General features: G+C 39.4%; 1 protein-coding gene across 9 annotated transcripts in view; it reads right to left on the bottom strand.

Annotated features, from left to right (window-relative positions):
• The window catches only part of NRCAM (neuronal cell adhesion molecule), a 66231-nt gene that overhangs the window by 3860 nt on the left and 37863 nt on the right, over window positions 1-24508 (bottom strand). For 6 of the 9 annotated variants that reach the window (XM_066633395.1, XM_066633396.1, XM_066633394.1 and 3 more), the window contains 2 exons: window positions 12285-12416; window positions 11324-11402 (listed from right to left, as the gene is read on the bottom strand). In XM_066633395.1, coding sequence (XP_066489492.1) covers window positions 11324-11402; window positions 12285-12416 — 211 coding nt within the window. Of the gene's footprint in view, window positions 1-11323; window positions 11403-12284; window positions 12417-17192; window positions 17346-19307; window positions 19434-20380; window positions 20384-24508 lie in introns of all 9 variants that reach the window. The other 3 variants (XM_066633400.1, XM_066633399.1, XM_066633393.1) reach the window with 3 other exon arrangements.

Genomic DNA, 24508 nt, shown 5'->3' with positions numbered 1-24508 from the left:
GCCTGTTGCTTGAAGAATGCGCATTGGCCCACTTCATAGGTCGATTGACCCTTCCTACAAAGGACTTTCGACTGGCTAGACTTTGGTCGTGTTAAAAAATGATGGTATTCTTTATGCATTAATCTTGCATTAAAACAAGATTCAATGCATGGCAGAAAAATTGATAATCTAAATCCCTCTTAGAAATTGTTAAGGCATTGCATTTTCGAGTGGACTAGAAAAGAATTTCACTGCCTGTTAACAGGTCGGAAATGAATGGCTTTATTGTGGACAGGGTCTTAAAACTGTAAGAACTTGTCCACAAGTTGTTTTTTTCACTAATGCTGGTAATGTTATCAATTTGACTGCTGCTGTCAGGTCATATCTTATATATCATATCTTATACATCAAGTACAAGCACTTTATGTCAAATGGAGGTATGGGAAAGGGTAAGTAAACAAACTCATTTATCTTAAGGAGTCACAGCTTATGATTAAATACTAAGGAAAGCACAGGGAGAAAAAGCTAAGTGACTATGGTGGCAACCCTATACACACTTACCTTGGAGTAAGTCCCTTTGAACTTAATGGAACTTACTTCTGAGTAGAAATGTATTAGCTTTGCACTTGCAAATTTAGTCCACAGGAACACACTACAGTTGCAGACACTTGAAATAAGGTCATGAATGTGTTTTGATTTTGAAATCTTTGGGACCACGTATCAGTTTTCAAAAATAAATCTTTTTTTATTAAAAAAAATTCACCACAGGAAATACTGATCTCTGTTCAGGAAAATACTGTGTAGATTTCTTGTCTGAACTACATGTTTCAGTAGAAAAAGTTCAGAATGTGCCTGTCAATTCCATTCTTTAACAGCAGCATGTCATTATTGATTAAACAACACTCTGATGCAATGTAAGTTCACATTATTACCAAGATTCAGCTATTGCATGGTGATGCAATTATATGAAACCTAGGAAGTTGGACTAGATGGGCCTGGCCTGATCTAGCAGGGCTGTTCTTATGTTCTCTAAAGCTAGAAAATATCCATCTTAAAAAATTCACCATCTTTTATCTTCCACTTATATACTTCACATATCAAATCAGAATAGGAGAGAATGAAAAGTTGTATTCTTTCATATGTTGTTATATACAACTATTCCATTAGCTATCATAAGGAGCAGAGCAACAGAAATTTAGTAGGAAGACAGCACTATTAAACCAGCCCTTGGTTTTTTTGTACACAGAATGCCATAACAGGCTTTGAAAAGACAACTTCCTTTAACAGGAGCATACACAAATACATTTATTTTATATAGGTAAAACTAGATACTTCCATACTGGACAGTTTATTATACATCCATGCTGTATATCACAAAAAAATACAGAAAATCATAAAGTCACAAATAAAACAACCATAATATATCCTAAAGACTCCGAAACTTTAAAAGTATTTATCTGAATAAAAGTAAAAATCTGAGTATTTTAGATTGTTGATCTCTTTTTTTATTGTAAATTGTTTTTATGCCTTTATATTTTTTGTTAGATGCCACAGGTCTACTTAGTGAAATATTGCATCCACTTCCCAGGACTGAATAAGAAAGCCTCTACCTCTGTGGAACTCTATGCTTCAAGGATATCTAGATTTCCAATTGTGTTTTCCATTCTATCCACACTGAATACCTTCATTTATTCTTCATTCCTATAGCCCTGTTTCACAATACATCCAGGTAACGGGATCATTTCTTATTTCTCAACTACTGATACATGATATGATCATCAACTACTTTCCAATATGCAATAAAATAAGAAAGGAAATTAAAGATCTTTAAGATCTTAAACTAAAAGTTAACCTTTCTTTTTTCCACAAGTGTTTTTCAATACCTGTCTCTAAAAACATGCATATACCTTTCTCTAGTTACTGAAATCGTATGGCTATGTAGGGCACAACATGAAATCTCTGATACCATTGCATCTGGGTAGCTGAGTCCAGAGCACTGATCTGGTATTTATCCCAAATTGTAAAGAAAGATCAATCAACCAATTTATTGACAATAGCAAGAAGAGTCTCTGTTGGTCATCAGATGCTAGAAGAGACTAGGTTGAATTCAGCAGTATTACAATTGCAGTTTATAGATTATATCAAAGTTTTCCAATCTTTTACCCACCGCAACCCACCTCATCCTTGCAACACTCCTGGTGGTGCTGGGGAGGCTTCTTCTGGGTCACACCAGACAGTGACCCACTCTATTGGCCTCTGTTGGTCTCAGAATGGCCTGCAGAAGTCTCCTAAAGCCACTTCCAGTTCCAAAGTGGAAGTGGCTTTCAGAGGCTTCTGTGGGCCATTCTGAGGCCAGTAGAGTGGGTCGCCAGCCTGGTGTGACCCAGAAGCTGACTCCGGGGCTGCCCAGTGTGTCCGGAATGGCTCTGACCCACGCTTTGGGAAAGGCTGCATTATATACTACCGTCACGTTTCACATACATAATCACTTTGCTGCAATTCAGCTATCATTTTATACCACTGCGTACCACTGTCAAAAAAATGGGTTGCACTTCTGTTTAAGAAATGCATGTGTCCTGCCACTGTGTGACAACCCCAAACTTGTTCCTTCAACTTGTGCAGATACATTGGGTCATAAATGGGCATATTTGTAACTCAATAGAGCACACACACATTCTTCCCTCTATGGAAGCAAAAGCTTATCAGTTGTATCCTAACATCTTCATGGAAGTACCCCTGCTTGAAAAAGGGGTGAGGTGCAATTTTCATAGAATTTCTCTTCCTTCTGCAGCCCCTTACACCCCATGAACATTTTGTTCCAGAGGGTTGCGGGATCCTCTAGAGCAGATATCCTTGTGGTACAGAGGAACCACAGATCAGCAAAAATCTCCCTTCCCCTTTCTGCAAATGAGACTTCTTCCATGAGTAGAAGATCATCTTAGGATACTACCCATAATCCCTTAAAAAATGTCACCCTTCCATGAATGAATTTCACACGGTTATATCTAATTTTCACAACTTATTTTATCAAAGAAACTTTGCTCGGAAAAAAGAAAGCACTTAAAAATCTTCGAGACCAAATTTTACTTGCAAACAAAAAAATATATATATCTTATTTATAGTACCTATGAATGTAAATAATGCCACCAAGTAAGCACTGCACAGACTATTTTGAAAACTCGAGCTCTGTCAAAAACTGAATCCAAAATTGAAATTAAAGTGTCATATTGTGCATTATGTAACAATGTATTAACACACACTTGTACACACAATTTAACCATGAAATACAAATCCATCTCTAACAAGAACCTTATGCATCCACTGCTCCAAATATTTTGTGCACTTTTTTTTGTGTGTAATTTTTTACTGCACTTTTAATGAAATTCACATAATTTCAGCCACAAAAAGTTGGATCAGGCCTGGCATGTATACAGCACATAGAGCATAAATGCTCAATATTTACTGCTCTGTATTGCCTTGTTAATCTCTCTCTTTAAAATTCCATGAACACAAAATATTTGGATAGAGCTTAAAAACTTTAGAAAATGTAAACACAAGCATTTCAAATTGTTTTAAACTGGAACATACTTTACATAAAATGTTTTGAAAACATGTGCATTCACTCTGAAAAGTATTTGTTTTGTTTATTACTGAAGAGAATACAGGATTTTTTTTAGCCTCCAAGAAATAAATTTCTGTTATCAGTTTTTCTTCCATTCTTGTTTTTTTTTAAGATTTATTTTACAAATGTATCCATATTTATAATCTAAATAATGAAAAAATACTTACACGGTTGGTTGCATTTTGTTTCTGTGATTTTTCTATATGCTAGTAAGGATGCAGATTCTAATGTCTGTATAATTAAAAAACAAAACAAAAGCAAAACTGCAGATTTACACAAGCGTGTACCTGCAAGGAGGTGGACACTGCAAGGTGTTTGCGTGTGCACAGTTACAGCATATGCAAAAATCAAACCCGAAAATAGGGTTCCTCCCTTTTGACACCTTTAAAAAAGAAACCAAAAATCATGTTGATGTAGGGACTGCAGCCAATTTTTCCCCAGGGAACCCTTTGTTAAGGAGAAAGTTCAAAGCTGCCGGGAATGTCAGGCAAAAGCTCTGTCATGAAGATTTTTGCTGTCAGAAGAACAGGCTAGGGCAAAGGCAGGAATGAGTGAAACTTTAGTTCAACAACGCTGAGTGCTGCATTGTGTCAAACTAAACTGAATGAGAGAGCAGGGTCATCTTGAGGGAAAGAGGGGTCAACTAGAGTCAATGTACCACAGCCCAGTGAAACATTTTGTAAAGCAGGGTAATGTACTAAATTTGTCATGCAAAATGACCAGAGGCAAACCTAGTTCACACCTGAATGAAACTCTATGCTTGTTGAAATTTCTTAGTCTGCATAAATAGAAGTGGGTCTTTTAAAAGACCCTTCTTGGGAGGTGCCTGGGTAAGAGGTTCTCCACCTTGGGTTCGGAATCCGCAGTGAGTCAAATCCGCAGGTTCCAAATCCACGTAAAGCGGGCCCATCTGTAAGTCACTCTAAATGAAGACACTTCACAGGGGAACTGCAACACAGCCAGGAGAACAGGAGAAACCCCTTCTCACACTTGGATTCAGGCTTCCGACATTATTCTGGGGACACAGGATGTAGTAGTGCTACTGAATATTCCACACCACTGAAGTAATGTGAATAACATAATCTAATAGTCAGCCTACAGTCCTTTATGAATTGACTTGAAAATAAGTCCCACTGAACAATCACCATAAAAGATAGACATATATGATCAAGAAAACTTTGGCCCCGGTCCTTGTCAAACATTGCTCCTAGTGGAGAAGTGAGAAATTAGGCACATATTCACAGATACTAAATCCAAAGTAAATCTGAAATTCCTAACTGTTTATGGTTCAAAATTGATGACAAAACTATGAAATACTTTTGACTAAAAGACAGACAGAAATAGGAATATCACATACTACATGCAGGTATGACAAGTAAATCCATATTGCTTATCGTGGTTAAGTACTGTATGTTTAGAGTATGCCATAAAAAGGATGAAATGAATACAATACTTTGACTCAGATTCCTACCAGGAAGAATGAAAATACACTGACGGCTCAATCCTATTGGGGCCTTAACCCCTCCACAAGTATTCCAGCAGCATAAGGCCCTTAATAGCTGTTGCAAAATGTGATACGGTGATTGATGAGGTACATGACAAAGTGAGGTGATTAAACTGAAGCTAAAGAATATTTGAAAAGAATACAGTATGATAAATGAAAGAGATCAAAACATTTTACAAATTCATAGTGAACTTCGTCACATCTTTCTGATGACATTTTATTACCTGCTAATAATCTTTTCACTTCAGGGACAGGCAGATGCAATAATCAGGCAAAATATAGAAGAGGGTTTTTTGTTTTGTTTTGTGCCTGTTATGCAGTTCAGCAGCCAACCAAACTCAATAAATTCTTCCATAGACAACATGCAAAATAACTTAAAATATGGTTAGTGTTATATTCAATTGACAAAATGAATCCTTTGCGTTTTTGCAGTGGAAACTCCAAGAACAAATTAATGCAAATTGCTGTGGCGGAGAAGGCATTTTGGACTGGTGGGTCTGAAAGCACAAATAAAATACATGCTTTTCAGAGGAAAAAAAACAATGAGATATTCAAAATAAGTAGCACTTCACTCTCAATGTATTGATGATTCTGGTTGACACCTTCCCCCCCACTGGCTGCAGCACATACTCTGTTAGCATGGATGCATTGCATAATGATAATAGTGGGGAATAGGATTGGGCGTTTAATGTGTGCGTGTTGAAGACATTCAGTGGGTAGGGATGGAATCTACCAGTAATGAAAAGCACACCTAGATAATAAAAATGTCCAAGAGAAAGCATGTCTCTCTGAAGTAGTTTTATAATACCATTGTGTTAGAAAAAATGCATTACAGAACCAGCATAGAAAGATGCTATTCTGTAGCAATTCTCACTCCAGTGAAACATACATTACAGGATTAATACTGTAAATTCACTTGACTAACCATACGAGAACAAGAATATTTTGTTTTCTCAAATGAGACTATAGTCTCAAACTGTACTGAAAAACTCAATATTGTATTTTACTCCAACTGAACAAAACGGTTTGAGTTAAATAGCTATGGCTACAGCACATGTACGTCTTGTAAATCTCACAAGATCAACGTTAGATCCACCTGAAATTCTATATATATCAGGGGTGGCCAAACTTTCTTGACCTAAGAGCCAAATACAATAAACTTCAAATGATTAAGATTAAGTGCTGCACATTATATGTCAAAGAGCCACAAGTGGCTCCCAAACTATGGTTTGACCACCCCTGATATATAGCTTAGGCTGCAATCCTATATACATTTACCAGGGAGTAAGAGCCCAATCCTGAGGTCCGCGGCATGGCTCCGTGCTGTGGACCTCAGTTGCAAACGTGCCATAAGGCACGTTTGCGGGGCTCACTATCGGGCTCCCGCCAGAGCTAGCCCAGCGCCACTCGGCGGTCGCCCAGGTTCCACAGCTCTGTAGTCTCCCAGACTGCCGGGTTGCAGAACGGGAGGTGGGGGCGTGGCCAGGGGCGTGGGGGAGGTGTTCTGGGGAGGGGGAGGCGTGGCTAGGGGCGTGGGGGAGGCGTGTAGGAGGGAGGGAGAGAGGAGGATCCGTGGAGCTGAGCTCCACAGGATCCAAGGTGCTCGTGCAGGGCTGTTTGCCCTACACGAGCGCCTTTACTTTAGCGCCAACCTTTTGGTCGCCGCTAAAGTGAGTAGCCCCATTGTGGGGCTGCTTACCTTACTCGGGGGAAGGGGATGAACGTCCCCTTCTCTGGAGGAGCCTCCCGCGGTAGCGCGGGAGGCGCAGGATCCAGCGGGAGCCCTCTGTGGAGCTGCTGAGTCTGGGAGCTCCGGGCAGCTCAGGATTGGGCTGTCAGTCTCATTGATTTAAATAGGTCTGGTCAGCAATGTGAGACATGCATAGGATTGTGGTGTCTGCTTATTAATTTATATCCTGCCTTTCTTTATTGGTACACTCAAGGCATAAATATGGTTTCCTTTTAGACTTCCATAGTCCTTTCATTTAGCCTTTTTGTACAAAATGGATAACAAATGACATGGCTAGCCAAAGATTTAGTGAAAGCAAGTAATTAAGAAAGAAAAGTTCATCAATTTATCCTACAATTAAAGTGTATCAGATTCTCAAACAAATTCTCAGATTCTCAACACAAATGATGAGAGTTTCTTGCACCTATTATAATCCATTTTCTTTGAAACTATAAATGAACATGTCATCTATTTTGCTTCTCTTTATCGACTCAGAAGTCTTCCCTTCATACGTTTATAATTTCTTTGAGTGCCATATCCTTTCACATGATTCACATGAAAGGACTGCAAACCCTTTCCTTTTTTCAGTCTAGGGGGAAGCTGGCAAGACATGTGACAGCGATAAGGATAACAGAGAAAAGATCTGGAACAATAATTTTTCCTTTTCAACCAACAGAGGGATCTCTTCTGCTGGAAATAATCCTTGAAAACATGCTCCAAGCAGTCTCCAAATAAAATCCCACCACAATATGGTAGAGATAACAGCTGATATTTCATGCGTATATCCAAGGGCCAATTACGTAGCCAGATGGCCCTCCTGGCTACTGTGAGACATGCCATGATTTTAACTGTGAGTCTGAGAGAATCCTGGGCTGCATCATGAATAAAATTAGCTGCCGTTCTACACAGCATGTGAGTCCTCCACTTGCTTGAAGATGAGGTCAATGTCTTTCTCCCTTTTACTTGTCCCTTTTCCAGCCAGGCTAATAAAGCTCTAGAAGCATAGGCAGAATAGAGGGAGACTCGAAGCTGGGATGCAGCTAAATTGAATGATCTCTTGATCACAGCCTCAGCTTTTCTATCAAGTGGATTTTTGGGGACTGGACCCTCCATGCTAGAGATGCTTGATTTAGCATTTCCATTGACTACTGCAGAATCGACCTTGGGTATTGTATCCCATAAACAGGATTTGTCCAGTGGAAAAGGATAGAGTTCATGCAAAATGGCTGGTGCTACATGTTTTATATTGGGGTTATTCCAAATTCTGTGTACTAGCTTTTGAACAGCTGAATGTATAGGAAGGGATTTGTCTGCCTTTTCTTCTTCTGAAGTCTCTTTAGACTTGTGGGAGTTTAACCTTAGTTCCTTCTGAATATGTCTGAATAAGTAGGCTTGATTCTCTACTTTAAATTTACGTACAGGCTCACCATCATCTTCTACTTCCAGTGCAGAAACACAGGATGTTTCCCTATTCTCAAGAGGTGACTCATCCTCCAAGCACCTACAACACTTGGGCTTCTTAACCGTAGAAGCCGCAAACTCTTTCAGAATATCCACAGTTTCAGACACTGACAACTGGAACTGTTGCCTAGTTGTTTCAGGAGATACCACTGCAACTGCTGTGCGCATTCCCACAGGATTCATTACAGAAGAGAGTCCTGCTTCCTCTGTAGTACTGGATATAGCATGGCAATCCTTCAAAAAGGTACTACTAATCTCAGGCAATACGACAGACCTCATTAGTGCATTGGAGTTAGTAGTAGTACTACTACTAGCAGTAGTTGTAGAAGAAGGTCTTACCTTCTTGATATGGGGCCTGTGGTTGTCTTCTGAATCTGAGCTGAGCTCTATTGTGAACCTTGGCTGAAATGAGGAATGCTCCCCTACCTGAGAATCTGACCCTTCTTCGAGTTCTGTTTTACGTTGCTGCCGAATGCAATGTCTAGAAACACCCTCAGATTGACATTCAGCTGGTATCTTTTTCCTCCGGCAGGGTGAAGGGGAGATGGAATTAACCTCTGAGTGCTCTGAAGAGTGCCTGACTCCCCTATGGGACGTCTCTGATCTGGTGCTGATGTTTTGTTCTCCTGACCTTCTGGATATGTTGGCTCTCTGAGACCACACAGACACTGCTTTGGTAAAGACAGGGTCTGCTTCAGGAAATTTGGTGACATCGCTACATTTTCTTCTTCTTCCTTTGTCCATTTTTTTTACTGTCCACGCTGACATGGACCTGAAGTGATGGAAAAAAGTTCAAAATACTCGAACCTTTAGGAAAATTTGGAGAAAACTAACTTTTCCCTCAAAGGTAGCCAGAATTTTGTCTCAGTACCACCTGAGAACCCAATCCTATCCAACTTTCCAGCAGTGATGTAGCAGTTCCAATGGGGTTCCAAAATGCAACCTGTGGTGGAGGGGAAGTCACAGAGACTTCTCAAGGTAAGGGAGCATTTGTTCCCTTACCTCAAGGTTGCACTGTGGCTGCATCAGCGCTGTAAAATTGGATAGGATTGGGCCCAGAGGCACAATGAATAGGAGAACCGATTGAATGTAGCAATGCTGAGCTGCACAAAGGTTACAAATTTCAATATTTGCTTGCATCTGCCCTGTGTCTAAAGTAAAAAAAGGGGATATCCTATTAGGCTGAATGGCACAAGAATTCATGTCCAAAATGACAAAATGAATGAGTGTCTCTTTTTAATGCTTCAGTTATTCATGTTTATACAATTATTTACTTAACCACACAAACTAACTGACAGTGGAATAGAAGATTTAGCAGAATAGCATGCTAGCATATACTGAGATCTTGGCTGTGGTCACACTTGATAACAGATTTGATGATCTCATCTAGAACTGAGATGTCAACTCACAAAAATTCACAGAACTGGCATAATTCTGTATGACAAGTAGTCCAGAAAGAAAAAAGCATCACTGGTTAGCATTCAAACCATCTCCTATGTGAACCATTTTAGCACTACTTAATTGGGCTAGGCCCATGTCAACTAGCCCATACCTTTTCTGATTACTATTTTCTGCTAGGTAACATGGAAACAAAAACTAATCAACTTCAATATGTTTCACATTGAAAAGGCCACAGAAAACCATAGGAGCTATTCTTTGGCATTCAGAATTATATACTATAAATATATATAGCTTTTTGTAGGAAAATTAAATATCAATTTCCAATAGATACAAAAAAACATAAAAAATATATTGAATCCATTTGAAAAGACGACATTTAAATTACTACAATAAATTACAAATGAAAATTAAAATAAGTTTTTAAAATGGTACTACACAGAACCAAACATATATTCAAATATAACACAACATAAAAGCAAAACAACAAAGCACTAACATTTTAAGGAAACAATCCCTTCTGGTTTAAACCCAATATATTGGATTAAAGCTACTATTAGAAATTCACTAGCTTGAAGAGCATGCTTTGTGAGGCAAGACAGCTCTTTTTCTTTAAGAAGGGTAAACTGGCTTTGAAGGCAGAAAGTAGACTGAAACCATCCTCAGTTTCTTATCCACTGAATGGTTACATGCTTGTTCATTAATTGAACATATATGAATGAACATATTTGTTCATTATTTGCACGCTACTCTGTTGTTATGTGTGTGTGTGAGTGTCTTGTGGATTTTTTTGGCTATCATCAAATGAGTTATCTAAAATTTGTCTATACGTGATTATTGCACTACCAAGGCAAAGAAGTAAAATCTGAGTATCACTGAAGTCAATGACATTTTTATTACCAAGCCTGGATTTAACTTGAGACATTTACATACTGTGCTTTATTCCTGCCATTAAAGGAATAAGGCAGAGAGATTAAATTATAAGAAAAAAAAATTACACATGCAGAACATAACCCAAAAAATCAGACTGAACATTGGAAGCGGGTATACCAGAGGTATGAATGAGGTAAAAAAACTAGATCCAAATCTTTCAAGTATTGCAATTTCAACACTGCAGTTTGGATCTTTATTTTACATTTCTGATTGATCATAATGCATGGTACTAATTCCCCACTTATAAAGTGATCCACAGAGGCTGTATGCAACAAGTCTACCAACAAAGACAGTAGGCAAGGCTGCATCACTTTGATTGATCTAAATACATTCAAAAGCAATGCAGATGCTGTCAGTTATGTTATACCTTCTCAAATGTATCACACACATGTCATTTTAAAAAGAACATGAAGTCAAATTAATGATTTGATTATATTAGATATGTCGATATATATCTCTGCAAATGGACTTACAATGGCGATGGAGACATGGTCCCACATCAACATATCTACCTGTGATACCAACATAATATACTTTATTGTGGGTGTGACATCATGTGTGATGATACTGAGCTGAAGAAACTGTCAAAATATCCAACATTAAATGCTTCTGAGCTGGGTGCAACAAATTCTAAGACTGGGTGGTTACCTTCAACTCTTAGTTGATAGGGTCAATAAGAGCTAATAAAATTGCTTACCTGTATTCACCAAGAGTTCCATCATCTTCTTTCATTGGCTGTATTTCTGGGTCACCATGAGCATCTTCCTTTTCTTTCACTAAAACATACAAAATTTGCATTTAAATAAATATGATTCGTTTATCAATTAAAGCTCTTCTATACTTCCCTTTCTGCCTTCCAAAAGGCAAAGTAGTTTACAACATAAAAACACAATAGAAACAAAATCCATTAAAATAATTAACCAAATCAATTTGATTTCAAGCAGTTTCTGATATAGCAGTTAGAGGGGGGGAAATTCAAGATCTCTCTAAAAAATACTCAAAACTATGGGCTCACCTGAAAATGCATTTAGAAACCTGGGCTGCAATCCTAACCACACTTTTCTGAGAGGAAGCCCCATTGAACAAAATAGGACTTACTTCTGAGTAGACCTGGTTAGGATTGTGCCCCTGGTCAAAAATCAGATAACAGCCCAATCCTTTCCTGGGCAGGCATGAGGGATGCAGGGCCTCCAGTGTGTTGGCTGTTGTATCCCACGTGCCATCCTGGGGGGAGAGCTGGGCTAGAGAGGTAAGTGGAAGACACCTCTGCGTTGCCACTGAAGTGACCCCTGTGGGACTTCTCAGCTCTATGCCACTTCTTCTGCTGGTGTAGTTCTGAGAAACACGCTGGGGGTTTAGGAAAAAGCAGACACCAATGACACCATGACCCATTCCGCCCGAATTCCCGCCCCAATCCCTGTCACTACACCAGCAAAACCCCACTGGTGGCCCGTCTGTGTTACAATGTTGGTGGTGCACCGCTTTATAGCTGCAGCATAAGCAGAAGCACTGTGCAGACTGCTATAAGAGGCTGCTGTGCAAGCAGATCCCTCGTTGGGCTGACACATCTAGTGGTACGCTAGCATAACTAGCCTTCAGTGCTGGTCCGTAGGTTTAAACAGTATTAGGTATTTCAAGGCTACTGAAATAGCTCATACCTGGATATTTTCCACCTTTATTTCGCCTTATGAAACAAACAATCAGCAAAATCAGGATGAGAAGGGCCACTGCACACATAAGACCAATGAACCATCCTTGAGTTGCAATGTCAACCTGCCGACTTGCCTTTGCTAGGAAATGAAAAGGATCAATTAATTTCTCAAAGAACTATTACATTGTAGGCTTAAGATTCGCAATCGTTCTGTAATAATGCATTCTTATTGATCTTGCACTACACACAAACAGGACAGATATACAGATGGTATCTTAATTTCAAAGCATTCCACCTTTGAATAGGTTTGGAAAAGGTTTCCAATGTAGCTGAAATGTCTACATTTGTATTTAGCGTACTTTAAAAGTCCGCAGTGACAATTTCTTTTAGTTTCTTGACCTGTTTTGCAAATCAATATGAGAAGGCAGTAGCCAATAGTTTGGCAATACAAAATTTCAAGGAAAGTATATGTATCCATATGTATGAGCAGAAAGAATGAACAACCATTGAGAAACATCTTTTCATATGTTTTGTTCAGGTCTATATGGGAAATTATAGTACAGGCTCCTCCAAACCCTGGCCCGGAACCAGATCCAGGGTTTGAGGATAGCCTTCTGTTCTGAGAGTGATGCTTACTGTTCCGCCCCTGCATGGCACATCTTTTGGATAGATCTGGGCACCCAGATGCTCGGCAGTCTCATCTGCCCAGACGTCATGTTGCATAGCCTTCTGGGACACTGGGCGACACTGCCCAGAGCATCTCGGTGCCCAGACCTACTCAAAAGACAAGATGTGTGGAGGCAGAACAGTAAGCTGCTTTCCGAATGGGGACCGCATTTTTTAGATGCAGTGGTTGTGAGTTTGGCAACAGTTGTTATAGTATGTGGTAGCACCTTCTATGAACATAGCTCAGAAAATTATGGTGATCATTTAGATTGGGCAGAAGCCCTCACATGCCCAGGGGCTCTCTCAGCTGACACATGAAATCCCTGCTGTTGTCCACCACTAATATCTCAGTGGGCCCTGGGTTGACAAAGTGTCCGTCTGGGCTTCCCTTTACCTTTTCTGAGTGACCAAACACCATTTGGGAAGCTAGGGGAGAAGCAGAGGACCAGCACACACATCTACCCCCAATAACTTCCCATTGTGCTTGCCTGTATGGGTAAAGCAAAGAGAGAATGGACAGACACTACTCCTTTAGATTTCCTTAGTGGTTGGTCACCACTGGTGGGAACAGCATACCTGCCTACATGCTATGGCAGTGGTTCCCAAACTGTGAGCTGTGGCTCCCCAGGAAGACATAGAAGCCAGCCAAGGGAGTCATGGAATCCTTGTGAAAAACCCACCCCTATATAGGATTGCAGCCCTAATGGGGAGCTAATGGAGCCCTAATGGAAACCACCACTCCCTTGACCTACGGGAACCACTTGGGCTATGTTTGGGATCCACTGCACTATAGGTATGTAGGAGCCTAGCATTATTGGAGTGCCCAGTGCCAGGCTTTGCCCCCCAAGCCTTGCACCACCCTGAGTGTGTTCAGACAAACAGACTGTCAACATTTTCTTACTGGCACATGAAGATGGTTGAGCTTGTAATTTAGGCAACATGATACACTTGGAAGGCGTCACCCCTTGTAGAGCAAAATGAAATAGAATTTCTAGCATAATGCAGTATTTTTATCTTTTCAAACTTTACTGGGTTCATATGTTGTGATTATGAAAGTTGAAGTGTGCTTCTCCTAAAGATGATTGAAAGCTTTTTTGTTCCTTTTTGCCAAAATCCAACAATTACATCAACATAACAGGTGATACAAGCTGAAAGGGTAAGCTCTGGTTTTTAAAGGAATACAATGCTAGCATTTTAAATAAAATAATCATTGTCACTTTTCTATTAGGGTTAGAGAGATTTGGAGTTTTACAAACATGCAGTTATGACAAATTAAAAATTTAGTGTCAAACATTAAGGGAAGACACACATTTAACATTCGAACGTAGTGTGAAGTTTCATGTCAACTGAACAGCTCATGCATAAAACATGCAAAAAATAGGACGAGAAAAGATGATAACTTACTTATGCAGCTTCTGGTATTCTTTGTATTACTGTACATCCTGATAAGGAGTATAGGTTTCTAAAACCTGGTATTGTGGTTTTAAATGACACAAAATTTTGTAATCACACTACACAAATGACTTGCTTGAAGCAAACTCTTTGTTTTTTCTGGTGAATACAGAAGCTGCTAGTATACGTGAATAGTAAAAACTATCCCATTACAAAAAATGTCTTATGAAAATGTTGGATAGAAATTCTTTTAGACATCATAGAACATGTTTTATGAAATTGAATTTAATTATGGGTTCTTTCTTCTTACATAATGGCATCATTTTTCCCTTTTACCCTGTTTTATTTTCCTATATTCATCACATTATTAAGCAAGAATTCAGATGCTTAATTATGTCATATAATTACAATAATGTTGTCAGCTAAACTTTAGTTCTATACAGAAATCAAATTATTGATAACATCTTTCCAAGTGTTTTGCCACTATGGCTGATATTACCAGTTTCTAAAGAAAATATACTGAGCTTGAGTAAACCTCAGGAGAATTCACCCATCAAGGATCCTGACCCTCATTTCCTCATGAATATTCATGTTGCTGGCATATTCTTCTCAAAGTGGATTTCTGATCAGATCCTGAAGTTCCATCTGCATAGTACCCCCTTTGGATATTTGTGGGCTCTGGACACTCATAGGCTCTGGAATCCCTTGTTGGAATCCTCATAGGCTCTAGAAGATTCTTGAGTGTCCGCAACCCTTTAGGATTTGGTGTGTACCATTATGCCATAATATTGAACGCTGCACCATTCTTTGCACACCCTTTACAGGCTGCAACTCACATACTTCACCTTGGCTGTATGGCACTAGTTCCCAAACTGTGTGCTGTGGTGCCTGAGGGCACTGCAGTGAATTCACAGGGGCACCACAGCCTGCCCATGGCAGTCTCTTCTTCATGCCATCTTGGATCGTTTCAAATCTTGCGATCCAAGATGGTGTTGCCCAAGAGAGACAAGAAGAAAAGATGGCCGCAAAAGAAGGGTGCTGTGACCATGGCAAGTTTGGGAACTGCTGCTGTATGGCATCAGATAAAGATGACTTGGCAAACAGCTCAGGAGTACGAGTGAGCCGCCTGGTTTGGGACTTTTAGATTCCCTGGCGAAACAGATATACTGTTGATATCTGCTATCCAATTTCAGATGTGTAGATTTACCTGTGAAATACCACCCCATTTTCACCCATAATAAAGATGAAAGGGCATATAGTGGCTTCTGCAGCAACAACAGTCACTAGAAAGGCCTTGTGCCATCCCTACGGTTTTAATGGGTTCTGCAAGGAAAATGGGAATGTGCCTATTAAAATTTCTTCAGCTTTGCAATAATCATAAAATATCCCTGAATTATTAGGGAGCACAGCATTTTCATAAACTATTTTCTTATACTAAACTCCAGACTACTCTATTATATGAAGTGAAATTGAAAATTAAATGCAGTCAAGTATAGGTAAGTCTACTGACAACAGATTTTGCACACTTTTCTATAACTCTGTACATTTTTTCTAGTTGTTACAATGCAATGGCAATTGTGCGATAAATTTATAAGGAAACAAAACATTATGGCTTCTAGTTTAGAGATGCTCCTGGGTCACAGCAGGTTCCTCCACCAAAAAATGAATCAGTGGTGTCAGCTTGGCAGTACTGAATACCTATTAGGGAGGAATTGAAAGTGCATGCCTGGAATCAGTATTCTCATTCCTCAGCTGATTGATGCTATCAGCACTGACAGTGCTGAATGCAGGGAATTTTTTTCTCACTGAAGAATTTTTCTTATTTTGCACACACAAGAAAACTGCATCTAGAAGAACAACCTGCTTTGTTTCTATTCACCGATCATCCTTGAAAGATTATCAAATGTTTAATCCTCTGTACCATTATTTCACTTTTTATAATCAACACATCCTTAGTATTTCATTATCTATAAACTGTAGTGTATGTGCAATAAATGAAATCTATGAACAAAAGTATACTGACAGCATTGTGCTAAGTAATGTTGCTAAGGGAACACAATTTAATATGATACCTAGATATTTTCAACAAAATCTATATAGTATTTTAAATTATTATCACACACAGTTTCATACAGAGAAATTGACACAGAGTTTCCTTCTCTTCTTTTTTACAGAACAAAATATTGCAAATACTATAGACATTAAGGGCCCAATCCTATCCAACTTTCCAGCACCGGTGCAACCGCAACGCAGCCCTGTGGTAAGGGAACAAATGTTCCCACACCTTGAGGAGGCCTCTGTGTTATGTGTGTTTGTTTATATTTGTTTTTTTTGGGGTGGAAAGGAGGTCTCCGTGACTGCTGCCCCACCACAGGATGCAGTGCATGCCCTACTGGCAGGGCTGCACCAGCACTGGAAAACTGGATAGAACTGGGCACTAACTGTTTTTATTCTGGTACTTTTGGTCAAACATAACATCAGATTTAGTAGATATTACTGTTAATCTTGAAGTTGGAAGAAATTCCAGTGATAAACCGGTCCGATGGACTGAAACATCATTATCCTCAAATAGTATTTCTGGTTCAGAATGAAGGATAGTTCACCCAGAAACATATATAACAGTGCCCCCCAAAAGGGGCATAAGAAGTGTATATTTTCTTAAAATAAGATAACGGAGAGATGAAGATGATATCCACGGAACATAGTGAAGACACGCTGGCGTGACTATGAAACACATTTTAGCTCTATAAAGAAATCGCAATACTTAGATGCAACACAGCACTTTGTAGCTCAAAGTGTCAGCACTTAACACATCACAATTCTGAATTCAAGGCAGAATTGGTATGGTGTGCCTCACCTGGGCCGGTCTCAAACACAGCCTCTGAACTCTTAAACTCAGAAAGACCCTCAGCACCAACCCGGACTTTATATGAAGTTCCTGGCGTTAATCCCTTTAACACAAAGAAGCTCCGGGAACCATTTATATTTTCTTTTTTCAATTCTTCTTTGCCTACAAAATTTTTAGGAACACAACACATTGGAGTATTTAAATTCACATTCAGACTTCCTTACTGTCATTCGACTAAAGCTTAGATTTCCTTTTCAAAACTATTTTGCTGTTATTTCCTTAACACGCAATACTAGATAAACTGCAATCCAAGTGTTCATTTCAGGGCACAGTCCTAACCCCTTATATGTCAGTGCTTTCCAGCACTGGCATAGCGGTGCCAATGGGACATGTGCTGCATCCTGCAGTTGGGTGGCACTCATGGAGGCCTCCTCAAAGTAAGGGAATGTTTGTTCCCTTACCTCAGAGTTGCATTGCCCTGATGTCAGTGCTGGAAAGCACTGACCTAAGGGGTTAGGACTGTGCCCTTAATCTGTTGTGGAAAACCTATCTACTTCATCCTGTTAACAGAACTTAGGTAATACTTAACAGCTCAAAATTGCTGTGAACATAGCAATTATTCACTGAATTAGATTATCATTTTGTTTTCTTGGGAAGCATTTTTATACACTCCAAACATGAATGATATTCTCTTTGACTTCTCCTTAATGTCTCCATTTCCAACAAAAAGAAAGGCAGGCACTCACACCCAGAAGGAAGAAATTTGGTTGGCTTAATCAACTTTCAATTTCTCCGTAATTTATCATTCTTTAAGAAAGACTATCTTTCAACTCAACTTTGCTTGCTCTGATAAAAAGAGTGGAATATATGTACTGAGCAACCACACAGGGTTGTACTTATTATACTTCAGAGTATACTTCAGAGGTTTGTAGAAGTATAATTGGTTGTTGTTTTTTAAAAACACAAACCTATAGTTTAAGTACACTAGATTTTTTTAAAAGCATAAAATAGAAAGTATTTTACTCTACACTTTTCAGAACAAATAATTTTGTTGAAACTGTATTGTTCATGAAATTGTCATAACATGGAATTATACTGTCTAATAAAGGTTTTTGAAATTGAAAAAATTACAATGTCTTTACATCCTGGGTAGTATTTGCTTCTGCAAAGCTGTCTACTAAGATTGAATTTCTACATGACTGGCAGCTTTATATACTTTTGGCTTGAAAACTGGGGCATTAGGAATAGAGTTCCACAGATGCAAATTCTCATTTATATGAGGAACTGCTTATTCTAACACGTTCCCTACAAGTAGTCTCCTCTCTGATTGAGCTGTGATTCTATGGGCACAATCCTAACTAACTTTCCAGCATTGGACTAGCCACCATGCAGCCCCAATGTAAGGTAACAAACATGCCCTTACCTTGAGGAAGCCCCCTGGACTGCCTCCCCACTGCAAGATGCAGTAAATGCCACATTGGCACAGTAATGTCAGTGCTGGAATGTTGATTAGGATTGAGCCCTATATTTTAAAAAATGCTAACAATTCTGTTGAACTGCTATTTGGGAAGGAAATCAGGGGTTAGATTAAAATCATTTGTGTTTCCTCTTTCCCAGATTTGATTGGTGGGAGTTTCTCTGTTTTAAAAGGACTCTGCACACAGCTCCTCTGAAAGGAGTTTGCACGTGAAACTATGAGTAGAGTCATTTGAACTTGACATTAGCAAGTGTTCTTAAAAACGCCCCAAACTAGATCAAAGTTACACTGAGGGCATAATCCTATCCAAATTCTCAGCACAAATGCAGCCGTGGGGCAAACACGGAGGACTCTTCAAGGTAAGGGAATGTTTGTTCCTTTACGTCGGAGCTCTATTGCGGCTGCATCAGTGCTGGAAAGTTGGATAGGACTGGGCCCTTAATTGTTTTACCATTAAGCAGAACTTATTCAGAGATTAAATATATAATGTTTAAATGTAATTCACATGAAAACATTTATCATAGTTTTTTTAAAGCAAAACTGTTTTTTTCCTTCCCCAGCTAGGTAACTATGGGGCTATTTCCCATTATTAAATATTTTGAAGTATATTACAGCATTTAGAAGAATTCAATGAAATGTCTTCTTACTGCCTGCCACACCATATTCAACATAAACGTTCTCATGAACGGGACCCTCAAACTCCCAACTGATATTGGCATAGGTCTCAGCAGCTGCTGCAGTAACATTTTTGATCCTTGGAAACACTCGTTGCACTGAATATACAACAAGAAAAACAGAGCAAAATATGAAAAGGTGCATGCATTGAATAAAATACACAAATTTAACTACTTCTTTCATCTGCATCTTATGTAATGGATTATTGTTCCTGTTTACACTATGTAAAAAGAGAAATTTGGACTTACCGTGACTCCCCATTTGCAGTGCTCCAGAGTGGGGCAGTCTTCAGTTAAGGAAAGCACCTCCCACTTGGTGACCAGGCATGGTCCTCTTGCAAACACCACCAAGGGGAAAGTGTTCCCTCAGGTTTCAGACTGAGGGTTTACCTCAGGTCCCAGACCGAGCCTGAAGCTGGTACAAGACCCTATTGTAAACTAGAAATAGAATATCTACTAATGGTATTAAACAAGGAGACTTTGAAGACATTGTAGTTAACAAAGAAAAGTTCAAGTGTTTCCTCAGTTTTCAGACTGAGGATCTACCTCAGGGCCCGGACCGAGCCTGAAGACTGAATAAGACCCTATTGTCAACTAGAAATAGAATATCTACTAATGGTATTAAACAATAAGACCTTGAAAACATTGCAGTTAACAAAGAAAGGTTCAAGGTGATTAAGGAAAGGTCATCCCACCAGAGAAAAACCAAATCCACTAAAACGTGTGTGAATACCTCACAAAAGTTTACTGAGGTCCATTGCTACTGTATTCTCTCTTTTAGGGTATGTTCGTGCATATGATATAAACGCGAACTGGCCTTTTCAGCCACACTAGACGCTGTTCCAGGACCACATTTCAGAGCGCGATATCATAGTCTTCCGAGACTGAAGGATGCCAATGAATGAACCCTGGAACCACTGAGAATGGGAATTCACTGTAAGTCCAAATTTCCTTTTCTCTAGTAGTGCTGGGACAGGATGGGCTGTTCAGGGATGGAGGAAAGAAATATATGGGCAGCAAGACTTGGTTACCTACACCAATGCTACCTTCTGAAAAATTCTTCTACTGAAAGCATTTTTTTTTTTTTAGCTGAAAGGCAACAGCACAATAATGTCTAGTAAAGGAAGGTATGCATCTCAAGTTTGCAAGCTTACACATAGATTCCATGAATGATCATCTTCTGTAAACTACAAACAACAGTATCACACTGTTAGTGAGTCACAATATCACTGAGCAGCGTCTGATGTTTATCTTGATTGGCTTTGGGAAAGCAGTCTTATATCTGCCTAGTAATTGTGGAGATGTTACATGTTTGGCCCAACCAACTGTTGATTAAAGGACACAAACAGTAATTCTTAAAAATCCTAGAAATGCAAAACAAAAACAAAAGCCCTGAATGTTCTTCAGATTGTCCTATTCCTTTAGTGAAGTTCGGAAGAAAGAAGATAGCATCATCTCAGATAAATGGAAAAATTATTTCACTTTTGGTATAGAAGAATCAACTGTAAGAAATGCCCAGTTTTCATGAAAAAGTGCATAATTTCTAATAAACCAAGAGCAGGCGTGGTCTGGTGATTGAGCAGAAGGTTGCTGGAAGAATGCTAAGCAGGAATGGGTCTGGTTAAATTTTGGATGGGAGACTGATAAACCTGTCATGATACTACAGGGAGCTTCAGAGTTTACCAAGTGGTGTTATGTCTCCTACAAGCTGATGGTTTACAAGGAGAGTCAACATGATGCCATCAGATCAACTCACTTCCAAAAGTTGTTGCTGTTCAATTTCCATGTAGTCAGATGTAGTACCTCATGTTGGAATGTTCTAGTAGTTGTTGGTTAATAAGGTTGTAGTAAGGTATGGGATGCCCTTGAAGCTGGAATGATAACTAGATGAGATCTGGAAACAATATCCATAACCATAAGGGCTGCTAGGGTGATCTCTGCTCTTTGTTTTCATATTTTGTGCATTACTCTGGGGGAAAAATTGATGGGTAAAAAGCATAATCAAATCCCTTAGCCAATTGTGATTCTAGAACATCCACCCTACACTCTGGGCATCTGAACCAAGAGAAGGAACTGTTGACATAACTGTCCTCCATAGTCATGAGCAGGTTGACCTTAACCACTTCAAACTGGTAGCAGATCTGTTGGAACTTAGGATCCACTCTCTCTGCTCCAATGTCTTCCCACCCAGCCAGTCTACTGTTGCCTTTGTGTTCCAGCCATGTTTGGTCCTCATAAACACTAAATGTTCTGCCTGGGATAACATTTCAGGAGTTTCTTTGTGAAGACGCTGGTCCTGGCCTTTGCAAATTTGCCTATTGATGTATGCCTTTGCCAACATGTTGCACAAATGAATGCATACATTCTTGTTCTTGATCCATTTTTTTTTCTCAATAAGAGTGGAAGAATATCCCATAAAGGATGAAGAGACCCAATTGTGAAAAAAGAGCAATAGAAGAGCCTCACTCACCCAGCTTCACTTGTTCTTCAGAGATATCCATATCTAGATCACCTCAAGGTCATTCCAAGTAAAAGCTGCAGTGAAGGTGAAACAGGAAAGTGGGAAGACCTAGATCCAAAGGACTGATCGCTATCTTTGCTCCTTCCTGTTCTCCTAGCTATGTTCCTATCCTTGAGGGTGCTCTGTTCTTCCTTTTCATGGTGGAACCTCTTGCTACCTTTCAAGATGATGAGGATTAATAAGATCACCTGCCTGACAATCTGGCAAATTCAGAAAAGAAAGGGACTTGTATTGCTTCGGTGATAAAACAACTGACCCAATTTAACTGCCTTGCAGTTTGGATGGGGAAAAGGGCATTGTTTGGGAAACTGATAGGGACAGAAGATGGAATCATTGGACCATTGTTATCTTCCCAAGCTTCAAGGTTGGGTTTTTCTACCCTCCATGATCCAATGCCCTGAGCTGGAAGTGGGGGGAGGGGAAGAAGGGAAAGGAGAAGTTAGGAAGATGAGTAACAAGCGATGCCAGAATCATTCTGCCTGCAATAAGCCTTTGTCATTCAGGAAGCCTAGGAGAAGCCAGTCCTTTTGGTGTTTTGTTTTGCAAGCAGAACCTGCCTGGTAATTAAGAGTTGGTGATTCCCTGAAGGATGCCCCAATCTGGCAGCACTGAAAAATTAGTGACCATGGGATTAGCAGACATTGTACATGAAATGAGAGTAAGCATGTTAGTATACTATAAAGAACAACTAAAGATTCAATACTGTGCACACTTACTGACAGGTAACCGTGCAATCCTGTGCATGCCCTCAGAAGTAAGCCCCACTATGCTCAGTGGGGCTTACTCCCAAAAATAATGTGTATAAGATTGCAGCCTAAATCACATTCAGTTTAAAGATATACGTATTTCCAGTTAATTTCCAGTTAAACAGGCATAAGATCAGGTTGCGTATTTATGAATTCTACTGCTCAATTAAAAGGACAAAGACTGGAAATCACTATTTAAGTCATCCCGTTACCAAAGCAGACCTCCAATTCTACAAGTAACATGCATACATATGACTTCTTAATTTAATATCATTTTACACATTCCACAATTTCTTTCCTGTGTTTCTTTTTTTGTGGAATGCTGATTTCATCTGCTTCCATGGGCACTTGATATGGATAAGATAAATAATAATACCCTTATAAAATGTTGAAGATACAGTATGCATGACAGGAGAGATTTCAAAAGAGTTCTCTGAATATCCTTCATCAGAGAAAGCAGGAAAAAAGAAAACAAAGAATAAAAATATTTTTACATAGTGGAAATGTCTCAAACACAGTGCAATCTTGTAAATGTCACATACATAAATAACATTCATGTGCGTTTTCCTGAAAACATTTTATCTGAGAACAAATTACAAAAGAAAAAATAAAAATATGAAAGCAAAACATTTTTTCTGCTGCTTTAAAAGGCTAGTCAGCCATTCTCTATCCACTCCAAAGAACATGGGGGTTTAACAATGGGTGAAATGCACTAAGCATAGCTCATAAGGGGTTCCCATAGCAGCTCCAATAGCTTTATAGCTGCAGCAAATGATGGATTGCAGACATTATTTCATTCTATATCATAACATGTTCTCAAAGGGCAAGCAGTCAATACACAGAACGTATTTTGGGAAGGGAAATACCAAGGCCTTTTTTCCCCTTTTGGATCTGGAAGCAATGCTATTATGACAATATGCCAAGGGAAATTTTTGAAATTCTATATCCTTTTTTTCGTAGATCTCACAAAACACAGCCATAAACCTTCACATTTTCATATATCTACCACTTTTCCAAACATCAAACTTCTAGCTAGAATAGGTTGTTTAAGCATAAAATCGGTTTCTTTGTGAACAATGTGGAAACTCAGGGGAAAAAAAAAAGGCTTTGCATGATTCTGTTGGGTAAATAAAAAGCATAGGTATCATATATGCATTTGTTTGGCAGGAGGCATTCTGAGGCACTGGGAGGCCCATGGCCCACTCCATTCTGAAGAGGCAGCGAAGCCGAGGACCTGGTGCAACCTCCAGAGGGCCCAGCACAACCTCCAGGTAAATCATTGTGGAGCTGCAAACCTGTCCCCACCAGGACTTCAGCATCTGCGGAATTTGATATCCGCGGCCATTTCTCGAATGAACCCCCTGCTGATAATGAGGGCTGACTATACTTACAGTAAGGAGCTTCCACTGAAAGCCCACAGAAGGTTTTTTACTACAGTACATGGCACATGGGAGATGGAGGGATGCAATCTTAAATGGAACCACCGGGGGGGGGGGAGGGGAGTATTAAAGCTCCTGCCATCATTTTGCTCTGGATCATGCTCTTGCTCCTGCACTCTTATTTTTAATATAAAAATTTGAAAGATAGCACATGTATTAATTGCAACATGTAGTTTGGTTATTAATATTCACAGCCCAAACAAACCATTTTGCGCAAGCTCATTCCTTCCTGTGCAAAAATTAGGTTTTTTTTTTCATTAACAAAATGAGGAGCTCAACACACAGAGAGCTCAGTGATAATGCACATTGCAGAACTCATAGGATTGGGCTCATGTCTGTCTAATTTTCCTTAAGCTGCTGAGGAGGTTCTGGAGACCCACTGGTGATTAGGAAGACTACCAGAAGGTAAATAAAAGATATTTTTACTTATGTCTTGCTGGCTGTCTAACCACCCCTCCATCACTGCAC

This window comes from Tiliqua scincoides, chromosome 7 (assembly GCF_035046505.1).
Source record: "Tiliqua scincoides isolate rTilSci1 chromosome 7, rTilSci1.hap2, whole genome shotgun sequence".
In the NCBI taxonomy this organism is placed as follows: domain Eukaryota; kingdom Metazoa; phylum Chordata; class Lepidosauria; order Squamata; family Scincidae; genus Tiliqua; species Tiliqua scincoides.
The sequence above is the reverse complement of the archived record's forward strand: the minus strand, read 5'-3'. Positions and strand labels throughout refer to the sequence as shown.